Below are 23538 nucleotides of genomic sequence, written 5' to 3'. Positions count from 1 at the left end.
GTGCTTGCTTAGAAGATCATCTTACCAAGTTGATGATGTGATGCTTTGTGCTTGTGTACTTAAGCTTGATTACAGGAGCTTGATTAAGCATTCTTATGCTTAAGCTTGCTTATGTGCATGTAGTTGTTTAAGCATAATATAAAGAGAGCGTTTTGATAATCTGAACACAAGTCATGCACACGCATTCATTACACACGATCTACCTAAGATCCCCTTATTCAATTTCAGGCGGATCTAGGACACAAGCACCAAAAAAATTATGATTTTATTGATTACTGGACTACATCATTCTTCAATGTCACAACTTTGTAGTGTAAACTTCTCAAAGAGAATGTCACACTTGCAAACTTTGGTAGCAAATTGTCTTCAAAAAACTGCCTACACCGACTCAATTGCTCTCAAAGTAAAACATTACTTTGGAGTGCAACAATGACTTTCTCTAAAAAAAATCACTTATCACTCCAAATACAAAATACTTATAGCTCCAACATATACTTATTCTCTACACACCTTATTTCTCCAAATTATAACTTATACCTTATCACTCCGGTACAAAAGATTCACTTTAATTCCATCACTCCCAACATAAAATTTATGCACCTTATCTCTCCATTACATAAATAATGCTCAAAATTTCAAAATAACTCCTTACGTAACTTTTCAAACAAAAAGTCTCTTTATGAAATCACTAGAAAAGTGATATAAAGTTACTTCTCTGAAAAGTGAATAAATTGTGGATTTTGATTTAAACACATGCTGCAAGTGAGATCAAACCTCTGGCTCAGTCAACAAACGGTTATATTTTCCCAGCAACTAAAAGATTCGAACAACTAATAAGCAAACTCAACCCACTTTCTCAGTCAACTTTGACCCCGTCAACAAGAAACCCAACCAGCATTTGGCAACAGGTAAATGTGACCAGAACTCGACCCTCCTTATCACATGCTACACGCAGTCCCTCAACACAAAGAATACCCAACACGTGGGTCAAAAAAGTCCACTGGGAAATGAAGGTTATTTTTACCCAGAATTTAAACAATGACCAAGATCAGAATTACCATGATTTAGCTCAGAGATTCAAACTACCAGTAGGAAGGAAGCACGCCTAGAATAACTAATGTGCACTGGTACTTCAGAAACTTTGATCTACCAAGAGGAAAACTAATTTGCCCAACAAATGATTGAATCGCAGCTTACTAATTTATTCCGAATTTTTTCATACATCAAACTCCACAATCTTCCAAATCAATGAGTGATATGCTCGGCTAGTGATAGATCTCGTTTAGTCAATTAAAGGGATAAACTCTAAAATAATTACTCTGTTGAGAATGAGGATTTTGACCAGATCACAGGGAATCCGTGTCTTTATTTCTGCTCAGAAATAAATGGAGTTGAACCACTGATAATGTATCAAACCATCATCTGCCAGATGACGAAAACTATCCCAGAATTTAGAGCAATATAAAATTTCGGCTACTAATGGAGAAAATATCATGCAAGGGATTGGGAGCACTAGCGCACTAATTTCCAGAGAGTTTCATTCTGCCTCAAACAATTATCTACGCCCAAAAAGAAGATAAATGATAAATCTGATCAGGGTTTAAGAGATAAATTATGTTGCTAGATTGATTTTAATCTGTCAGTTGCCTTCAACTTTGATAATCTAGCTGCCTGTAGCTAAGCGATCTCTCTCTAAATTCAAGGAGTCGGCCCACGAATTAATGGATTTCACCTTTTTGAGAATCGAAACAATTGATCAGTTTTATCTCTTTCCAATAAGGGACTCGCATTGGTGAAGAGGACACTCCTACAACTTGACCTTGATGAAGGATAATCGATGTGCATGAAACTATGATATGTCAGGCTCTCCAATCTTGTTAGATTTGAATGGCTCAAGGAAGGATCTTGCCCTCCTCCACGATCCAACAGCTCTCAAATGGAGAAAACAACAAGCACCATCGCCAACTCCACAGCTCACAGTTCCCTTGGCTTAGTACGCAGATTCTTCTGATCATATTTCTTGGTGGCTCTCACAGGGTTCATAACACCACTCAGGTATATAGACTTCGACCTCCTTCAATCGCACCACTCCCAGAATTATTTGGACAATTAATCACATCCATGGAATATGCAACTATGTGATGCACACAACTCGTAGTCTTTATCCATACGAACAATCACACCATCAAATCTCCATTGCAATCCATTCTCCAGGCAGTGTTTAAAAACCCAAAATATCAAAAACCATGTAATACCTGCAGATTAGTTAGTGCCATCCTACTAAGTCGAGGGAGCATTCCATATTTCAATCGAAGAATTATCGAGAGTGACTGTAACTTGATTGATCAAGGCTCGTTGAATGTTCTGCTACAGTTGTTGGCTTCCAAAACGTGGACCTTTCTCTCTGAACTTTTAGCATCTCCACATTTTTAGCAAAACACCACCGAAGCCACTAAAAGATACACTGTAGGCGTTGTTAGTTTCAGTCTTTCCAGCCTTCCTCCAGTGATCAAATATGCTCTTACAAAGTGGTCTCAGAGTGTCAAGGTAAAATTTTGTCATTTCAGTGAGTCTTCAAGCAAAATTTGGTCACTAGGCATTAGGTCTAGGGTTTGCTTTCACTCTTTTCAAAATTGCCCAAATGCCAATCTATATCACTATTCAGCTAAGTATATCATCATTCATAGGGTTGTCCTCATCATGTCAAGTTCCATTGGGTCATTTTACACCTTGTTCATGCTTCAGTTGCACCTAGGCAAGGTCATTTCCCTCTCCTAGGGTTTTGAAACTAATTTCTCTTGGATGGTCAAATCATCGGCAAAACTTGTATCCTGATGTTCATACACCTTCCCCTATCCTTAAAGTACCTTATCAAATGCTTCCCATCACTGAGATCCCCCAAATTCCTCATTTTCGCGCAAACCCTAGTTTCTTGCTACAACTTGGCAATTTTCTAGGTTGGGCCTGTGTTTTGCCCTTTTGGACCCCTTCCCCTCACTCAATCTCTGAGATTCCACTTTCCCCTACTTCCTAACATCCCTCCCTACTCCCCAAAATTTCCTCAAGAATTTAGAAGCCCCCTATCCCCTTCATTTCGCTTCATTTCGACAAAATCTCTTGTTCCACACATCGGGGTAGGTTTTACTCAAATGATGTTTCTGAGCAATCAAAGATGAATTTGGGAAAACTGAGAGAGGTTTTTGTCCACAACATGCCAAAGAAGAAAAACCTCCTTCACTTTTTACACAGGTGTCATGGTTTTAGAGAAATGTCAAAAATATCATTGCCTCAGGAGAATCGAATGCACCTCTGAAGTGACCTTGGGAAAATCAAGTTTTCTCCTAGCTTGGTTGGCCAAATGACTTTCTTGATGAGTCAAATGATAACTAGACACAAAGAGCTTTCCAATGAGCTATCATGAGCTCAATTTGGAGTTGAGGAAGGCATTCAAAAGTTGACTGCAACAGCACTCTGCCTTGAGAAAGCCTCATTTGGCACATTTTGACAGTCTTGGGAGATTTGATTTTTGACAGGGCAAATGAACTCCAAATTGAAAAATTCTAGTTGTGTTGAAAAGTAGACTCAAAGACCTTTCCAACGAGCTATCCTGCGCCCAATTTGGACACCGAGAAGGCCTCCAAAAAGCATCTGAAAGTCGCGCTATGCGTAGGGCTCAGGCGCGCTACGCATCAGGGTTTTGGCTCAACGCGTAGCGCGCCGCGCGCTACCCTTAAGTTGGGGAGGTCCATTTCACAAAAACTCAGCATTTTTGGATTTGTCATGACAAATTACACTTGCTCAACCACTGCCAAGACATTTCATGGAGATTTGAGCCCTCGAAAGGTAAAAAAAAAGCAAAAAATGACCTTTTGCCACTTTTTGGACACACAGGAAGCAGTCTTGGGAGATTGCAATTTTGGAGGGGCAAATGGCCACCAAATTGAGAAATTCCACTTGGGCTGGAGAGTAGACATCCAGACCTTTCCAACAAGCCCACTTGTGCCTCATTTGGATGCCGGGAAGTGCTTCAAAAGTGTCCTGAAAGGCACATTACGCGTTGAGAAATGGCGCGCTGCGCGTTGGGAAAATTTGCCAGTTTTGCATCTTCAGCTTAGAAAAACGCAGCATTGACTAGTTTTGACTTTTTGGTGGGATTTTTCATCCTCTTTGATGTAATTGATGTAATTTCATGTTGACATGACACTTTTTTACCTATTCTAGAAGATTCATTCATAAAATAGCAAACATTTAATGAATGAATTGGTTTCCTAGCTTATAGAGGCAAGTTGTTTTGACTGCCTAGATTGTAGTGCTTTGTTTAGAATTGGTTGAAACAGCTCCTAGGATGATAATCTCGACCCCTAGAGGCTAGGGAATGGGTTGGCATGGTCTATATTATGTATTTTCTAAATCATTTTCATGGTTGGAGAGGTTGGACTCTTGAGGGATAAGCTTAGACTGTATTACTCTTTGTATCTCTGCAATTTTGGCAAAGGAAAGACCAGGGTTTTGCAGCATTATTTGGGATTCCTGTGGTGATTTGTGTTGATGGTGTGTTTCTCTCATGTACTTGTAAGTTTGTTATGTGTATCATTTTCCTACTCCTCTTTTCTGCACATTAAGTAAATGAAGTGTTAAGGTAGAATTCATGGTTTCAATGCTCTGCCTTTAAGTTTGCTTAATATTTATGTTTTCATCTGTCTAAGGAGAACTCTCGAAGGTTTCTTGCTCTCTTTAGCTCCTCACCGGTCATTCCTATCCATTCACTTAATTCAAAGGCATCAAGACAATCTCCTACCTTGCCCTAAAAAGAACTCTGCAAAAACTGTGTCTCATCCCTGCACCCAAAATTGTTGTGCTCAGTTTTCCAACAAAACTCTAAAAATTTAAAATCAAACTTTCCCTATCAGTTTACTAGCCTAAAATCAGTGTTATTTATTGGTCATCTCCGCCCTTTGAAGATCTTTTGCCGAGATAGACCCGGAGAGAACCCTCTCCTGTCCCCGTAGGGCTAGCTACGAGGCTAAGTGGTTTGATGTTGCCTTGGATTTTGTCTTTTTCAGCCTGAGGCCAAATTCAAGCGCTAACAGGCGCAAACTTGGGGCAACAAATGAATCAGAGAAGTGTCTGCCTTCTGTAAAACCCTCGTTAAAATGCTTGTAGAGAAAACCCCTGAGAGGAATATTTTAAGCGTGAACGGATTACTTCGACATCCAATACAGTTGGGTTCCAATAATAGTATAGAGGAAAACATAAACCTGAGGGATTCGAGCATTAAACTGTTGAAACCCCGCACAGAATTCGAAGCAGTTTGGGGCCAAGAAACTTCAATATGAACGTAGAGGGTTTGAGGAAAGTTTACATGAAAGCTTACGAGTTTGTATGGAAACGAAAGAGAATAACGACGTTGAAGGGTTGTGAGAGACAGACAGGAAGCAGCGAGAAGGTCATTGAGAAAATAGCTTATCGAGATGACGGCTTGCCGATCTTAACCCTCGCACTCCTTCCATTAGCAAATCTCTCCTGGCAGCGACTCTCTCCTCTTCAATTGCACGCAAAATTTTTAACACTCAAGCTTTGTCACATGATCCCAACAATCATGAGCCTTGCTCTGATACTAATTGAAGAAAACTAAATCAACTAATAGTCACACACTCACTCATAAAATAAATATCAGAAATATAGAAAAACTAGAAATGGCGGAAAAGGCATGAGAGACTTTCCTGTAGTCTCTCATTCTCATGAATTTCATTATTAAAATAATGTTTATGATACATATAAATACATGAGGAAGTTGTCTCAAGATAGTGCATTTATCTTGAACAAACTTGGTTGAGATATTTTCTCATCAAAACACTAATCTAGGAGAACTAGTTGGAGAGAATCTCTCATCCTAGCTAAACTCCCTAGTTTGAGGAACTAACTCCCAATTTTCAAGATTTGATTTATTAAATTATAAGTTTGGATTTATAATTGTTTTATTATGAGAGTGAGGCTAACAAGCATCTCATTTCTCTACACACCATGCATTGAGTGGGCTCACATAATTGTTTTAGGTCCTACAATATAGTAACAATATTGTCATTTTATTTTGCAAGGATTGACCCTTAACTCCTTGTTGCTAGCATCCTTACACATTATGCTATCAACAACAACCTTTTTCTTTTTTTTTTTGGTTCAGAAGGTGGGACTGCCCACAGATTTTGCCAACAATAACAACATTAAACATTGCTTGGTAAAAGACATTTTTCTTGGTAATGCTAAATTGGATATCACTCCATAGACAACTCTTGCCCACGACCTAATATGCTGCTTCATTTTTGTTTTTTAAACCATTTATATGATGAAAATCCTCCCTCGTGTCTTGTTCTCCCCAATGTTTTCAAAACTGGTGGAACTGGTAGTCTGACCAGTTTGGAGGCAAAACGGGTCCAATAGGTTGTCTCAAAGTGGCCAGTTCTGTATGACATCATATGACACAACTAAGGACTCATGGAACTCGAATTAATAAATAAATAAATAAAGTAAAATAAAATGATGATTGGAGAAGCCTAATACTCACAGTAATGGCCCTACTAATGCTACATAACTAATAATAATGTTGAATTCTTAAAGTAAAAGTGACATTCACTTTTACCTATATTTATAGCATTACCATTAATTGTTTTAGGACGTTTGAGAGTGCTTCCAACCTCATTGGATTTCATACAGAGAAAGTAGAATTTTAGTTCCTATTCAAAATTCAATAGACTTTACAATTTTCGTAATTTCAAGATTTGGTGGCATTGATTGTTGATGTACTCTTCACTCAAGAAAAATCATTGATTTGGCATGTTAAGCTTTTTCTATCTTACTTTCCAAGTTATCAGGATTCAGATACAGATCCACTAGTTTTTTGAAAAACCAAGATCCGGATACGGTAGGGCAATGGCAAGTACAAAAAATATAAATATATTTTTATATATTTTAAAAAAAAATAAATAAATATATATATATATATATATATATATATATATATATTGCACGAAATGCCGAAACGTTTGGAAGTTTCAGAAACATGATCCCCAAAAAATGGAAACATCGGGTAAAACATTATATATATATATATATATATATATTATATAAATAAGTCATTAAGGAATCTTGCAAGAAAAAAAAGAATGAGGCACATAAATGACATTTTAGAAGGAAAACCCAGTCTATGTTAACTCTCATAGATGATTAAATGATTCAAAATCCAAGATTATCATTTATAAATGAGGTTGTACATCCAAGATTCGAAAATTAGCCTTTATACATGAGGATTTACATCCAAAATCAGCCTTTATATGTGGCTATATGTGTTAAAAATGAAACATAACATACGCTAATGACAAGTACAATTACATATCTTATGATCATAGTCTTCATCTTCATTAACAAAAATAGAACAAGTTGTTTTTTAGTAGAACTAGAGTGTGGATTGATTAGACATAAATTAGTTTGTGGAGTGATTAGACATAAAATTTAGTGTTATATTAAATCTATTTTGGCCATAGAAGCCCCCCACAACCTTATTGGGTGCTTGAGTGATCCCGCAGAAGCAAAAAAGTCATGTAAATGGGTCAAAATTGGCCAAAGACGGGGCAGATTTAGGCCAAAACGCCAAAGAAACATTTTAGCAGTGCTTCAGTAGCGTTTCCAAATCACGAAACGCCACCCAGACGTTTCAGCTGTGTTTCAACGTTTTGGGGAGTTTAGGTACTGGGACGCCACCTGGGAGGTTGTTTCCTACAATATATATATATATATATATATATATATATATATATATATATATAATTTTTCATATAATTGAGCAATCGTCTTCAACAAAATCATGGATACCAGTGTGAAAATGACAATTAATTAAAAATTATATTGTTAAAAAGTTAATACATTTATAAATTGTTTCCAATGATATATATATATATATATATATATGTTGCATTGCCTTTGGGGACGGGGGGACGAGTTTCCGGTATGGCTAGAGTGCGCCCCCAAATTTTCCAAGGGACGGCAATTTGGGGATGACAATCATATATATATATATATATATATATATATATCTAGCCATCATCACCTCCATCATCTAGCCATGTAAACGATGGAGGTAATCCTGAGTAACAGATTCTGACATCTCACTAACAACATTCTAATATTTTCTCCACCCAAAAATTCATGATGCCAGTGAACATGGAGGTCTTCATGTTTGTTTTCAGAGGCTATTTCCACCTGTCATGATAGTTGGCTTTGTTGTGGTTTTGATAACAGAAGCTGGCTCATATACTTTTGAAATGGTAACTGGAGTTCATGGTGGAAATGAAGATGGATGTGAGGAAAAACCAATATCCATGTCTATATTTGTATGTTTTACTTTTGTTGCAGCCTCATTTATTTGTGGAAGTGGCATCGAAATGCCAAGTCCAAATATTGCTCCTTTGAGAAGTGTATAACTTCCTCCAATCTTAATAGTAACGAGATATCCTGCAGAGAATGATCTATCGAGTATTCCATGGACAATTTGGCCAATCAGAGAATCGATACCCTGGCCAGCCGATGAATTGTCACCATTTTCATTACTTAGATTTTGTGATTTATCATTAGAGGGAGGAACATATGGAAGTCTCCAAGTCCTCGATGACATTCACAAGAAATTGGGGACGTTCCCAACCCCTGTAAAAGTCCCCGTTACGTCGAAACATCGTGTACGAGGGATTTTTTTTTGGGGGGTGGAGGGGGGGGGGGGGGTGTAATTGGAAACAATTTATAAATGTATAACTTTTTAACTATATAATTTTTAATAAATTGCCATTTTCACATCGGTATCAATGATTTCGTTGAAAAATTGCTCACACTGAAAGCTCTGATCTTTGTGCGAACCCCACCGAACAACCAGAGGTGTGTATCAAGTGCCTATAAGAGGAAATCACGAGAAGGAAATTTTGAATAGTGATGAATAATGTTGGCTATAATTACATATAATAAGTATTACATAATAATATTGGTGTCGCTCTGAAGTTTGGTGGGTCAGTCACGCTGGCGACTTGAACCCCGCGTCGTCCCTGTGCTTAAACCCTTCTCTTAGTCACATACCATTCCCAGCTTTGTCTTATTGTCCCTCTCCCCATTGCTTTATTGAAAATCGTGACAAGTGCTAGGGGATTAACACAACACTCCGCATGCGAAACTTATAGAACGTTCATCATAACCTACAAAAAATGCTCGCTGACACATATGGATCATGGGCAAATCCCAATGGATCTGGAGCCAAATCTGTTTCTGAACCGAGGATCCACAGATCCAATCCCCAGGCATGACGGATCTGGTAACATAGCTTATTTTAATGCTTAGAGGGTGATATTGATGATGAAGATCCCAGTATATGCAATGATTTTGTGATATATAGTTATTTATTGTGGCATGATTTCTTTTGGACTCTAGAGACCATTTAGTGTCTCTTTGTTGATGTATTTTGGTTCAGAGATGGATGCACTCAATGGTATTTGGTTATATGCATCGTTCCTTGCTATATATATGAGAAACGTTGCATATTTGTTCTGATGGTTTGGATTTATATGGATGCACATGAGCATATATGTTTTTTCTTTGTTGTTAAATTCAAAATTTGAAATTTTTTGTGAAATGTTTTGGTTACCCAAAAGGTGCTATAAAGCCATTTTATTATCTCTATGACTTATCCACAGCACATTTCAATCTTCAGTTGAAATTAATAAATAAAAACATGAACAACATCATTTACAATATTAAAAATCGTAGCGGAAAATGTGAGAAACCGATTACACGATTAACACAAGTACTTTTGGACAAATGAACTTGGAAAAATCCCAATGTGGGGAAAACCAGTTTTCAGTGTGAGGGTTTTATTATTATCTTCAGTAAAAACTGCTATTGAGAAAATACAACTGCTTGCCTCTCACTGGCAAAGCTTCGGCAAAATAATTGACCTCCACCTATGCTAATCAAATCGACTAAGGAAATAGCCCTTTGGCCCCTTTCCAGCAATATGCATATCCTCCAGCAACTCACACTGGCACTCAGGCAATTCAAACTGGCTCTTTGGCAATCTCGCACTACTCACACATGCAGCCTTCTGAAGCTCAATCTACCTTCCTAGAAATTCGATCCGTCTTTTGGGCTATTCGCAATGCCTCCTAGAGAACTCCCACTTGCTCCAGAAAATTAACTAGGCCCTCTCTGCAAAAAATAAAATGATAGCAAAACCTCCCTTCTGAAACTCAGAAGTTGGAAGTCTTTCGGATGAAGAATAACTCTAGAAAATCTCTTTCCAATCATTGTTGTTGAAACCCTCCTGGTGCCTTAATGAAAACTCACCCAACTTCAATGATCTCTGTGATCTGATTTGTCTTCAATGTTTCCCATCGATCTCTCTTTATAATCTCTCATTCACGAATGAATGGCAATGATTAGAAGTTAATTTGATCCAATCGATGGCTAAGATCAACTTAGAGACTTTCTACAAGCCTCTAGAAGTAAATCGATCTTATCTCAATTAATGTCAATTAATTCACTTTCCTTAAATTTCAACTTAGGAAATATTAAAAAATCACTAATTGACACAGATCAAAATATTTTCCTCAGGTGAAACTTAGGAAAAATTACATGGGCGTAATTAATTCTTTGTGTTTCTAGCCTCAATGACACCTCTCAAGACTAGAACACCTGTCCGTATAATGGTTTGGATTTATATGGATGCACATGAGCGTGTGTGTGTGTGTGTGTATATATATATATATATTTGTTAAATTCAAAATTCGAATATTTTATGTATTTTTTGGTTGACTGGCTCAATGACTGCTCCAGTTCCTTTAACATTGTTTCTCATAACAAATGAAGGTGAGATCCTTATGCAAGATGAACTCATGAGTCTTTCACACTTCCCCCCATTTTGGATATACCTCTGGTTTTTGACGATCTAGCTACTCCAACTGCAATTTCAAGTTTCCATAGTTGCTTTGGCTGCTTCCTTCTTATTCATTTGATTAATAGATTGATGGGAACTTAACATGGTTTTCAGGGCTGTAATGGGATGGATCTAATCGTCATGCTCTAGAATTCTAGGAAGGTGGTATTTCAAGCAGCTCCCAGAACCTGATAGAGTAATGATGCGGCAATGCTAGAATATATATAACTACCCATAATGAATGGACTAATGAATATAGTGAAGTAATGCTCTTGGTTGGTTAAAGCTAATTTTGTGACGAGAGCCCATAGTATAGCAACTCAGACTATAATATCAGTTTTGGATATGTCAAAGTTGCTGATATCACATGGATGTGCATAGAATCTAGACACTAAGGTTAATTGACTCTTCCATCACTGCATTAGAGCCCCTTGTAAGTGCATTCCAAGGAAACAAACCAACCAGATCACCCCACCAAGAACACAATGCTCACAATCATTATTTCACATTAGTACTTTCCCCATGAAAATTTGTTCTTTCACTTTATGGGAGGTATCTGAATTTCCAAACTCTGTCATAATTATTAATGCGGGACTAACATCATAACTGATGTATTTTCTGTGGAATTTGTCAGGTGGTGTCCTTTCTGGTGATCTAAGTCATATCGGCTTGTCTAGTGGTTGTCGTCGAGTGCAGAAAATTCATCGGAATGCAAAATGTTTTCCTATGAAAATAGAGGTGAAATTTTCTATTTTTTCTCTGATGAAATATTTTATGGTTTATTTGCATGCTATGTTTGTATTGTCTACATGACAGATGACCCATAAATTAAAACTTCGATTTATTGTTACTTTGGTGTGTTGATGTTATAAATTGAACATGAAAATATTCACGAGATAGGTCAATTATAGTTTTAACATAGATATAGTCATGTAAGGTTGTGGCAGACTGCACATGCTGATTTGGATCCTGAGGAGCTTTATGGAAGATATTTGTTGGATGCATCCTCTTCAAACTGCATTTGTGCCTGTGTTTTTTCCTTGTACTTAAGATTCAATGTGTAGAATCTTTCAGTGTGTTGTCTCTTTTACAAGGGACTCAACTGTATCTAATGTGACACTGGCATAAAAATATCTGCCTCCTGTTGTATAATGAGATGGTAAATTGTGTACAGTAGTTTTGGTGAAAGTATGTAACATGACCTTTTTTGTATAGAGGTTAGCCACGTGTTGATCTTGTACATTCTCTGACAATTCTATTTCACCGACGAAATTAATTTTTCATTTGCTGGTCAAAATGAAAAATCACGTCTTTTCACTGAGGACTCAGCTGTATCATCTGTGATCATAAGTTTGACATTTTGCCTCGCTTTTTTGTTTATTGATGCTAAATTACATGTATCCTTTGTAAATTATATACCATGTCATCCTTTGGTTCTATACAGATGAATGTCAAATGAATGATTCTGATTTTAATAGTTTGGCTCCCGTTTTTATATTCTTGCGATGCTGCAAAATTTTGTACTTACGTGAAAATATACACCATTTCATCCGTGGATTTCTTTATAAATATTAGTGGCAAACTAATAATGGTAATCAGGCATTTTGTCATGAACTGAATATTTTCCATGAAACAAAGTTGTCCTCAAATGTAAACTATGTTTACGTTACTGTTTGAAATGAAAAGTCACGTTTATGCAGACTATTACGTCACTTTTTTTTTTAAACTCCTAATATTATAAATTGTCTTTTTCTGGAATGCCAATCAGATATGATGCGCGTCTTTGCTAATTTCTCTAGGGTGGAGTGACAAGTTATTTGTACGCATGGAGTCTTCGTCTTCAAATTCAGTTATCAACGACATTTTTTCTGAAAAGTATAGGGTCTAAAGCATGTTCTATAATACATCTTGACAAAAATTATAACAGAATATCACAAAATCCTGGCAACATAAATACATCTTCTTACCCCAAGAAAATAAAGGAAAACTAACAACGGTGTGACTTAATTGGTGATGACGGTGGTTATGATGGGTTTTCTCACGGAGAATAATTATAATTTTTTAAATAAGCGAAATTTTTTCAAGAGCATACTCTTGCCTGGAATTATTTGATATATAAGAAACTTAATATAATCTACAATATTATTATGATTTTTCCTAATATATTAGAGAAATCAGCAACTGGGCTAATATTCTGACTGCTACCACTATAACCCCTTGGTAAACCACTCCGCCTTCATTATGAAGTCCACAATTGAACTGCCCCCAAGGGGCTATAATCTACAATATCATTGTCAAAACTGTCTTTATCTCATTTTTTTTGGTTTTACAATTATGTTGTCCATTGTTGCTAGAAAACTTTTAGATTCTCGTCTTGCAATGTCGACTTTTGCCTTTTAGGGTTGAACTTCTAGGATTAACACTTACTGAGAACACAAGTATTATACCCTTGGTAAAAATGAAGTCAATATCTAAATAGATGTTGTCTCTTTTTGACATGTTGGAAAATTAATTCTATACAACTATGGTTCTGTTAACCATTAACAGTTTATCAAGTTGGAGGTTTAGAGACAGATATAGATATAGGTTGGGGGTTTGTTCTTAAGGAGACTTGTCCCAATATTGATTCAGAGATGATTTTGACACAGTTTTGCACTGATTGGAGAGATGCTTTTTGTAGCAGGCCCCTTACTTTGTAGGAGAAAGAGTTTCAGGGATGGTACAACAATATTGATCACATATTTGGAGTCCTTATGAATTTAAGATTATAGAGAGGCTTGTTTGAGTGACTTGCATGGAACTTACTAGTTTTAGCAAGTTTCGTTTGGAGACTCAAATGTTAGATAATGGTATATTTAGAAACCCTGTGAGATTCTGAGTGCAATGAGTGACTTGTGGGCAAAACATGCAAGCACTTTCTATTTTTATCAATGCTTGCACCTCCATTTTGATTGTGTATCTGGTATTCTTTATTGAAAGATGAATCCAACGAGTATCATTTCATGAGATTTTGAGGACTTCATATTTTTTGGAATGGTCACATGTCAAGTCTGATAACGCATTCCAATTATGCCATATGTTCTAATTCCATTGGTAATGTTTTTGTCCAAATCTGAGACAATTCTGGTTTTAGCAGTTGGTTCATGGCAGCAATGATTACATATTGATTTAGAGATGATTTAAACACATTTTTGCACTGATTGGAGAGAGTTATTATTTTGTAGCAGGTCCCCTACTTTGTAGGAGGCGCAGTTTCAGAGATGGTACAACAATATTAATCACATATTTGGAGTTCTTGTGAATTTAAGATTCCTGAGAGGCTTGTTTGGGTGACTTGCATGGCACTTCCTATTTTTAGTAGGTTTCATTTGGAGACTTGAATATTAGATAATGGTGTCTTTATAAACCTTGTGAGATTCTGAAGGCGACATGCAAGCATTTTCTATTTTTATCAGTACTAGCATGTCCATTTTGATTGCAGATTGCATTTTCTATTTTTATCAGTACCGGCATGTCCATTTTGATTGCGGATTTGGTATTCTTCACTGAAAGATGAATCCAATGAATGTAATTTCATGAGATTCTGAGGACTTTCTATTTTTTGTAGTGGGGGCATGACAAGTCTGATAACGCATTTGAATTTTGCACTATATTTTTATTCTAGTAATGGTGGTTTTGGCCAAGTCTGAGACAATTCTATTTTTAAGAGTTAGTTCATGGCAACAATGATTACATATTCAAACTCCACATTTAGTTTTGAGTCTAATGGTGGTGGTTTTGTCATAATCTAAGCGCTTTCTATTTTTAACTGTCATTACATGGGAGCACTGACAGTGTATTCCAATTCCCCATCATATTTTGAGTGCAAGGAATATAATGTATTGGACATGTGAACATGTTTATATTTGTAATAAGGTCTAATTTTAGGCATAATATACATGGTAGGGTTCTTATCTATTTTGGGTATGTTCTACTCTTTCCTATCTTTCAGGGGGGTGGTTATTTTTACCACCATCTATTTATAGCAAGATGGTGGTAGGGGATGAGTTGACATTGGCAATTGAGAAATTTTATTTTTCTTTATTCTATTTTTCTCTCTTCTTGTGCATTTTTCTTGCTAATTTGTCAGTTATTTGTTTCCCTAAATCTTTTCCCTTTTCCTTTATTTTTTACCCATTTTTCCCTCAATGGAAAACGAATCTAATATAGCCCGGAGAGAATTAAGCTAAGTCGAAGTTCCTAAAATTTGTTTAAGTGAGAAAAATATACCAAATCCAATTAATCAAGGAAAAACCACTTAAGTTGATTTGGCTAAATTAATCCTGTAGTTATTTTTGTCTCATGCCAATTCACAGTTATTTCTATTCAATCTAAGCAAAGGTCACTTAACTAGATTTTTTTCTCTAGTTAGAGGTCGGTTAATTCAACCATGCACTATAATGGCTAATAATGGAGAATTCAACTTATCCTTCCCTTGGGCATGAATTAGAGGGAAAACCTCATACATAGGTGGAAGGCCAGCCTTCTAAATGGATTTATTTTAGCAAAAGCAAGCAATCATACTTTCTTCTCTTCATTATTATTCTCTCTATATTCTAGTTCTTATTATTTTGTATTTGAATATCATTGTATTCAAGTCTTTTTATAGTCATCTAGGTGCAGCCAACCTTTTAACTCTTGTGGAATACAATTCAGTTTTGATCTATTCACTTTGGTTTGTTTGATTTAATATTATCTTGTGCAAATTATTAAGAGTTTTCAGCTATTTATTTGAACAATTAGCCACTTAGATACTCTCTTTTCACAATATTTTTCCATATAAAGGGTTGATTTGCGAAGTGTTATTTTACAATTCCAACTTAACAATTTTTCCATACTTGTTTGCCCACTAACTTGTTGGTCAAACCGCCTTTATCTTGCTGTTTTTGTGAGTGTTTACTTGCATATTTATAGGTTAGAACCGCAAGTACAAAGACGGGGGACACCCCCTTGAAACTGTGAGGCAGCAACTCAAACGAAGAGGAAGATTTGTTGGTGACACCGCAGTTAGATTTTCTGATATGTTCGTTGATTTTATTGCTGATTTTTAAAGTTTATATTAGTTCACAGGATGTAAAAATGTGTGAATAGGTCCCAAAGTTATTTGATGTGTGAAGGCCTAGATTGAATGCTTATCAAGTATGGAGCCTAACTGTAAAACAATAAATCGTTATGATATTAATGATCTTTTACAAACTGTGGTTCTAATCTCCATATGTTTTGGGATGAAACCATTGCATTTAATGTTGTTAACTTCATTTGCACCATTAGATTGAAATGGTTCTTCATTCCACATAAGTTTAATCTTGATGTTGAGACTAGTAGTAAGCATATAATTGCTAAATTTATCTGGTGTTATTCATAACTATAAGTGGTTTGAATGTTAAAACTATAAAAAAAAACTTACAATTGCTCAATAAAAAATTATTTAGCCGCCAAAAAAACAGAATTCTAGTATCTATTTATACTTTAAATGACATACAAGTAATGCACTTTCCATATTAGTAGAAATTTTCCTTTAAATACATTATAAACTAAATTGCACATTGAAGGAAAGACTCATCGTTTTGTGAATACACACTTAAAGATATTTTTCCATGAAATTTTCTTAGAGAATCTTTTAGTGACGTACATTTCATGAATAGCACTTGAGGTAAATGTCATTTGTTAAGGGGAATTTTTTGGGTAACTAGTCACATTCTATGAAGTCTTTGTGGTAAATATTGTCATTTGAATATATATATATATATATATATATATATATATATATATATATATATATATATATATGTATGTATTAGGTTTACCCCGAGTGTGCAATGAAGTGTTATCCTTCATATGCAAGTATATTTTTGCAAGTTGCATGTTGAGCTCGTGATGAGCATATTCTTGTAATAGTTGGAAGCCCTATTGTTCGTTTGGTCTTTTCCTTGTAGCATATAAGGTTTACCTTAAATACCTCCCTCAAAATGATGAGAAAATTTTGAGGTTTTCCCCACACACATATATTGCAAGGAAAAAAGAAAAGTGATTTTATTAAAAATAACAAAATTACATTATCAAATACTAAGGAGTATTACAATCTACTTCATATGGCCACATAAAGAAGACTGAAATAATATTTGTCAAATGTTTGTTTTGTTTGATTATAATATAAATAGTATAAGTATTTTCTTTCATGGAGGGTTACAAAATGAAAATCCTAGTTATTACACTAGCTTATTTTTCTTGTACATAAAACTAATAAAAAAAGTTAAGCTTCGATATTTCTCAAAATTATATTTGCAGTCTTTCATAAACTTTTAATAAATTTAGTTTCAAATATCGTTGCTGTGTAAATTTTGTGTAAGTGATTGAGTTAAAACTAGGGTTCATGAAGATAAGAAGAAGGGTGTCATTGAGTGGGCCCAAGGATTTTCCATGTTTATTCTTGCAGCTCTAGGTATTTTCATAGCTAGTCCACATTCCTTGTTTCTATCTTTGTAAACATGGCAATAGTGAGATAAGTAAAGTTGATTGCAAGTTCTTGATGTCAAGAAATAATGGTTGTAGAGTGAAGTTCCTAGAAAATATCTCATTTCAACCATTGAATGAGTAGAAGCAAGTCTCCAAAAATCTGTATTTGTGTAACTCTTCTTTCCTATGCTAGCATTAGAATCAATTTGATAGCCATAACCACAAAATTCATTTATTTTAGAACCAATTTCAGCTTTGAAGGAGATGTTATGATTTATGAAAAGATTTATTATTCCCTAAAACACCCTTTAAATGTTTGGCATTCTTAATCAGCTAGATTCCCCAAGCATAAGTGAGAGAGAGGGCTTTGTACCCCTTTATTTGCTTGTTCTAACACCATCTTCTAAAGGCTTCTTCAATAGTGTTCCATCTCCATTAGTTATGAAGGATTGTTACATCCTCTAACTCTCTCTAGACATGCTTTGAGTATGGAAAAGACATGATGAGATGGAAATTTGATTCAATGTTTGCTCCATAACAACTTAGAAATTTGTTGTTCAAGATGAAGAACATAAAGATTTTGGATTTGATTAGACATTTAAACTTATAGAATTCCTTCCAGCACCAAATTGGTGGTTTCTCATTACCTTCAATGTCAATACTTCATAATTGACCTTAGGTTCATAGCCACCCAGGAGGGTTGAAAGACAATTTGATCTTCTTCATCACTTAATTTGATAAAGTACTTTGTAATGTGATTAGTATATGTCATTCTATTGGTTTGTATACTCTTCCTTGAGATCGAGTTCTCTCCAAGTGAACCATGGATGATTTAGTTTGATAAAGTGCTTTGTAACACGATTAGTATATGCCATTCTATTGATTTGTATACTCTTCCTTGAGATCGAGTACTCTCCAAGTGAACCATGGATGATTTAGTTTGATAAAGTACTTTGTAATGCGATTAGTATATGCATTCTATTGATTTGTATACTCTTCCTTGAGATCGAGTTCTCTCCAAGTGAACCATGGATGATTTAGTTTGATAAAGTGCTTTGTAATGCGATTAGTATATGCCATTCTGTTGATTTGTATACTCTTCCTTGAGATTTCTCCAAGTGAACCATGGATAATTTAGTTTGATAAAGTACTTTGTAATGTGATTAGTATATGCTCTATTGATTTGTATACTCTTCCTTGAGATCGAGTTCTCTCCAAGCGAACCATGGATGATTGTGATTACTTTCAATAGGTCATCTTTCAATATGCCTTAGGGTGCGATATCCTTTGCTGTTTAGGTCTTGATTGAGGATAGGTTGTACTTGTTGGAGACTCTACTTCTAATCCACTGATCCAATCTTCATATAATTTGTCACCTTTCCCAACATGTCAATCAACTAGATATTAATCAACAAGAATGTTAAGGTAGTTTCTTTCCAAATGATTAAGGCATCCTCAATTTTTTTGGGGAATTCTTACCAAATCCTTGACAAAGTTTGGGGCTAAATATTTATCTTTTATGACATGCACCCATAAACTTGAACCTTGTAAAAGTCTCCAAACATTTTTTTGCAACTAGTGCCTTCAAGAACAAGGTGATGTTCTTGAGGCCTCATACTCTTGATTTTGGGATTGCATTTTTTTCAAGAGACCCCTACAAGTCCTCTCTCTCTCTCTCTCTCTCTCTCTCTCTCTCTCTCACCAAATGATGTAAAATAAGTGTGTAATCCACTCTATGGTACCTTTCAAAACCCAAGTGAGGGACATCCAGTACATTGGGATGGCCTCGAGGATTAATTTAGCTAGTACTAATTTTCCTTCTTGATAGAACCATCAATTGCACCTAGTATTTATCTTTTTTTCTATCTTTGCAATTAACCAGTGCTAGTCACGTTTAAGGTAAAGATTAGCCTTTAAATGGAAACTTGGGTATTTGAAACCAACATCAAAGTCTTATCACATGATAGGGAAAATGATGAAAGAGATGGAGTTTTTTAGCCTTCAAAGGACCCTAGAAAGAAATCATTGATTTGTTCAAATTGATATTTATGGTAGTGGCTCCATAGAAGATATTGATGATCGCTTTTATCTTATCAACCATCCTTCTAGTGTCATCACAAAAACAAAGAAGTCATCTATAAATAGCAAATTAGAAATTTTGTAAGAGTTGTCTACGAGAATACTTTTGAAGTTGCCACTTGCTAAGGATGCCTTCAAGGATTTGCTGAGTCCTTCCGCTACCAGAAGGAAGAGAAGTGGGGATAATGGGAATTTGTGCCTAATCCCTCTCTTTGGTGTGAAGAAATGAGAAGCGATTCCATTTATTAGAATTGCAAAAGAGATTGAACTTATACAACTCATGACCCACATGACAAATTGATGGTTGAGTCCAAGGTCGATGAGAATTAGGCAAACAAAATCCAACTCACCTTATTGAAGGTTTTGGAATGGTCTACTTTTACATGCATTGTCCTTAATTTTTTTGGTATTGATTGAATGAAGACCTTCTTAAGAACCCCTACTATTTGTGGATTTGTCAACCTTCCAAGAATCCAAAGTGCATAGGAGAGATTTGGAAAAGGAAGGACCTCTTTCACCCATTCCTTATATCATATTTGAAGTTATTTTGAAAATGCAGTTGCATAAGGAAATAGGGTGGAAGTTGGTATGACATTGCTTTAGGAATTAATTTTATGAAGGTGATATTGAAGGTTGCCAAGGTTTTCACCATGGTTCTTATGGCCTTTATGGCTATTTTAAGGCCTTCCTTTTTATAATCAAAATAACTAATAAATAACTCCATAAGAAGGTCATTTAGCTCAAGGCTTTTTTCCTTTTGGAAGTTTTGAAGGGTTTTGATCAACACTTATTTCCCTTCCTTTACCATAAGGGCTTGATTAACCTTTGGATCAACGAATCTAGGACAGTAACTAGATAATATGATAGTTGCTCAAGAATCATTATTGAATAGGTTTTGAAAATACTTTACCCCTTATAGAAGTTATTTTAGAGAAGTTTGTTTCCTATGATCCATCCTCTTTAGTTAGTAGGGGAATTTTGAGGCCCAAAATGGGCCTTCTAAGGAAAATATAAAATAATAGTAAAAATAATGAAATCGGAGTTATGAATTTTTAAAGAAAAAAATATTTTTTAATCATATTTTGTGCTTATCTTCTTATAGGTTTATTCAAGTTTCAAGTGTGGGCACTCATTGGATTCAAAATTAGATTCTACATCGAATGAGTACCTACTCAACATACTTTGAGTAGACCCACTCTTGAGGAAAAATGAAAATACATGGACAAAAATATGTTTCTTTGCAAGTAACATGTTTTTTTCATGTATTTTTAGTTTTTCTCCTTGTGGATCTACTTAGAATTATGCAGTGTGTACTCATTGGATGAGGAATTTAATTATACACCCAACAAGTGCCCACACTTGAAATTTGAATAAACCTATAAGGAATAAATTGAAAATGTGATTAAAAAAATAGTTTTTTCTTTATCCTCGAAAAGTATTTACCCCTAAGGATGACACCATCATATTGAAAACTATTGTTTCTTTTAAAGGTGATTTTATTAGTACATTTTTCATTTTGAGACCCATTTTTTACCTTAAAATTCCCTAATGTTATGTTTTTTCTATGGTTGGTAAATTTGTGAAAAAATTGTGTATCATTGTCACTATTGAGAAATGTAACTAGTTTCGGTCTTCATAATTGTCGTACTCATTTCAATATGTATCCTGTGTAACAAACAAGAAAAGAAAAGAAAAAATTATTGATGCAGGTGCATAGACCAAACACAAGATGTGAGAGTTTAGAGAAGAGCTTACCAATGTGATGGGATGACCAGATGGTAATGCTGGGAGGAGTTTTTAAATGTTTTGTAAAAAATTGTAAATATTTACATTAGGGAGTGAGTTTTGTTTTTAGAATAAGTTGGAGGAGTTGTTTTGTAATTAGTTTTATTTTCCCTTATTTTGTAGAGAAGGGGAAATGATTCACACTTTGTGACTCTTAGTTGTCATAATTTGTTCATTTTGGGAAAAAAATACTGGGAAGAAAAGAGGGGGAGAAGCTCCAGAAAGAGGAAAAGAGAGAGGGAGAGAAGATAGGAACTTGTTGTTTCTATATGTAACTACAGTTCTGAAGTTTTATAAACACTTGTACTTTCCCATCTGTGTGATCCAGAAGGTAATTATGTGTGAATGGCGTAATAAACAACAATTTCGGTTGTAAGCTTTGTGATTGTTAAATGAATTGAAACCCTGTGGTTACATTGAATTAATTTATGTTGTGGGTTGTTATTAATTCATAATTTATTCCTTTGTTTTTGGTCATTTTGAGAACTTGTAGCTTGCTAGAACGATTTACATTAAAATTTTCAATAGCGTGGCTTCAATTCTTGTGATAATCTATGTCTTTTGGGATGCCTGTTGTATCAATCTTAAAGTTTGTAGAAGAAATGTGTTGTTGTGCTCTGGAATAGTGATTCCCTAGTATTTATAGCGATTTGAGTGTTGTTACAAAGGCATATTTATTATGGTGTTACAAACCCCATTGAAGAAAGGCAAGTAAAATCATTCCTTGTGTCAAGGAGGAAGTTAGGGACGTTGGGAGTCAACATGGGAAAAGAGTCAAGTCGTTTCATCTTCTCTGAAATTGTAATACATAATTTTAATGGGTGCTACGAAATCATTTTTGTAGCGACTGATAAAATAAAATAAAAAATTGAAATACTGCGTGTCAGTTTGAAATCCCCTTTTGGCCTCCTTTCGTATTGCCCATTTGTGCGTGTGTTTTATATTGTTTGGCATTGAATATGTTAAAGGGTTGAATCCATTGTTGTATGGATGGGTTAGATTGGTTATATTAGCACCGGTGTGAATTGGCTGCCATCAAGTGGTATCAGAGCCTGAATGCTCTTTAGTGATAATATTAGAACAACTCAGCAAGCAAGCAAAGTTTTGTAGATGAAATTTGTAGCATAGAGCAGAATTAGATCTAGTTAATCTAATTAAGTGATTGCAGAATCGAAATTTGAAATAAAGGAAATCATTAAAGTTTAGAGTTCACAGCGGAATCATGGAGCAAAATCATATTTGAAAATATGATTGGGGTAACTTATTTTGTTTTAATTCTTATTAAATTTGAAGATTGATTATTGCATGATGGAATTTGGAGTAGATCAGATTTGTTTTGAAGATAACAAAAATTTATGAGCGAAGGACAGTAGAATATTGCAACATTGAAGGTAGAGTGAGCAGAGAAGAGTGTAACATCATTGATGTATGCATGTTCCATAGAGATTTGGACAGTAAGGTAATAGTATTTTGTTAATTAATTACTAATTATAAGTAGCAAAAATGAGGATGTTTACAGTTGATGACTATAGCGAAGAACAAAGAGTTCTTGAAGATGATGGTAAAAAACCTTGTAGCAGAGATGGAGGGCCATCAAAGTTTCCAAAGGAGAATGGTGAGAAGTTGAATGCAGAAGCTAGAAGAGTAGAGAGTTCTCAGATGAAGATTCCAGAGGAACGAGTCAATAGAAATACCAAGAGAAGACTAGGCATGGAAGAGCTTAGTATGGTATTTACAAACAGGTCAATGGATCCAGCTTGTTGCAGTGGCTTGTTTGTAGCTCACGGTGAGCAGGGAGAAGCTCAAAGAAGAAGGATATTTGTGACTACTGAGAGTCATAGTAAAGGTTTAGAGAGAAGCCATAGTATAACAAGTCAGGACAAACTTGATAGAGAAGTAGCTGAAATTAAATTACAACTAGAGATGATGAGAGGATTCCTATGGAAAGATGAGGAGGACCAACATTACAGATAGACTCTCCAGAAGAAATTAAAATGGAATTTATTGCAAGTGAAGCAAAGACAAAGATCAAATGCTCAGTTGATGGCTAAACTCAAGGATTTTGAATAGAAGATAAATGCTCATTTGGAGGAAAAACTGAAAGGAGTTAAGTTGCAGCAAAGGACAATGGTTGAAGAAGAAGTTATTTGTGAACTTAAACAAGGAGTAAGCCTTGAAGAGAGAGAGAATGATAATGCTAAAAGGAGACTAGCTAA

The 23538-nt window shown here is 35.3% G+C and overlaps 1 protein-coding gene across 13 annotated transcripts in view; it reads left to right on the top strand.

The window, feature by feature from the left end:
- Window positions 1-12423, top strand: part of LOC149263928 (serine/threonine-protein kinase TOR-like) — a 489849-nt gene extending 477426 nt beyond the window's left edge. For 4 of the 13 annotated variants that reach the window (XM_089426946.1, XM_089426909.1, XM_089426934.1 and 1 more), the window contains 2 exons: window positions 11598-11701; window positions 11911-12423. In XM_089426946.1, coding sequence (XP_089283072.1) covers window positions 11598-11621 — 24 coding nt within the window. In that variant the 3' untranslated portion in view covers window positions 11622-11701; window positions 11911-12423. Of the gene's footprint in view, window positions 1-11597; window positions 11702-11891 lie in introns of those variants that run through there. The other 9 variants (XM_089426940.1, XM_089426904.1, XM_089426921.1 and 6 more) reach the window with 3 other exon arrangements.
- Window positions 12424-23538: the final 11115 nt, after the last annotated feature.

This window comes from Pinus tabuliformis, chromosome 6, assembly GCF_031772625.1.
Source record: "Pinus tabuliformis cultivar Carrire ecotype Pingquan chromosome 6, CPIR1, whole genome shotgun sequence".
In the NCBI taxonomy this organism is placed as follows: domain Eukaryota; kingdom Viridiplantae; phylum Streptophyta; class Pinopsida; order Pinales; family Pinaceae; genus Pinus; species Pinus tabuliformis.
The sequence above is the reverse complement of the archived record's forward strand: the minus strand, read 5'-3'. Positions and strand labels throughout refer to the sequence as shown.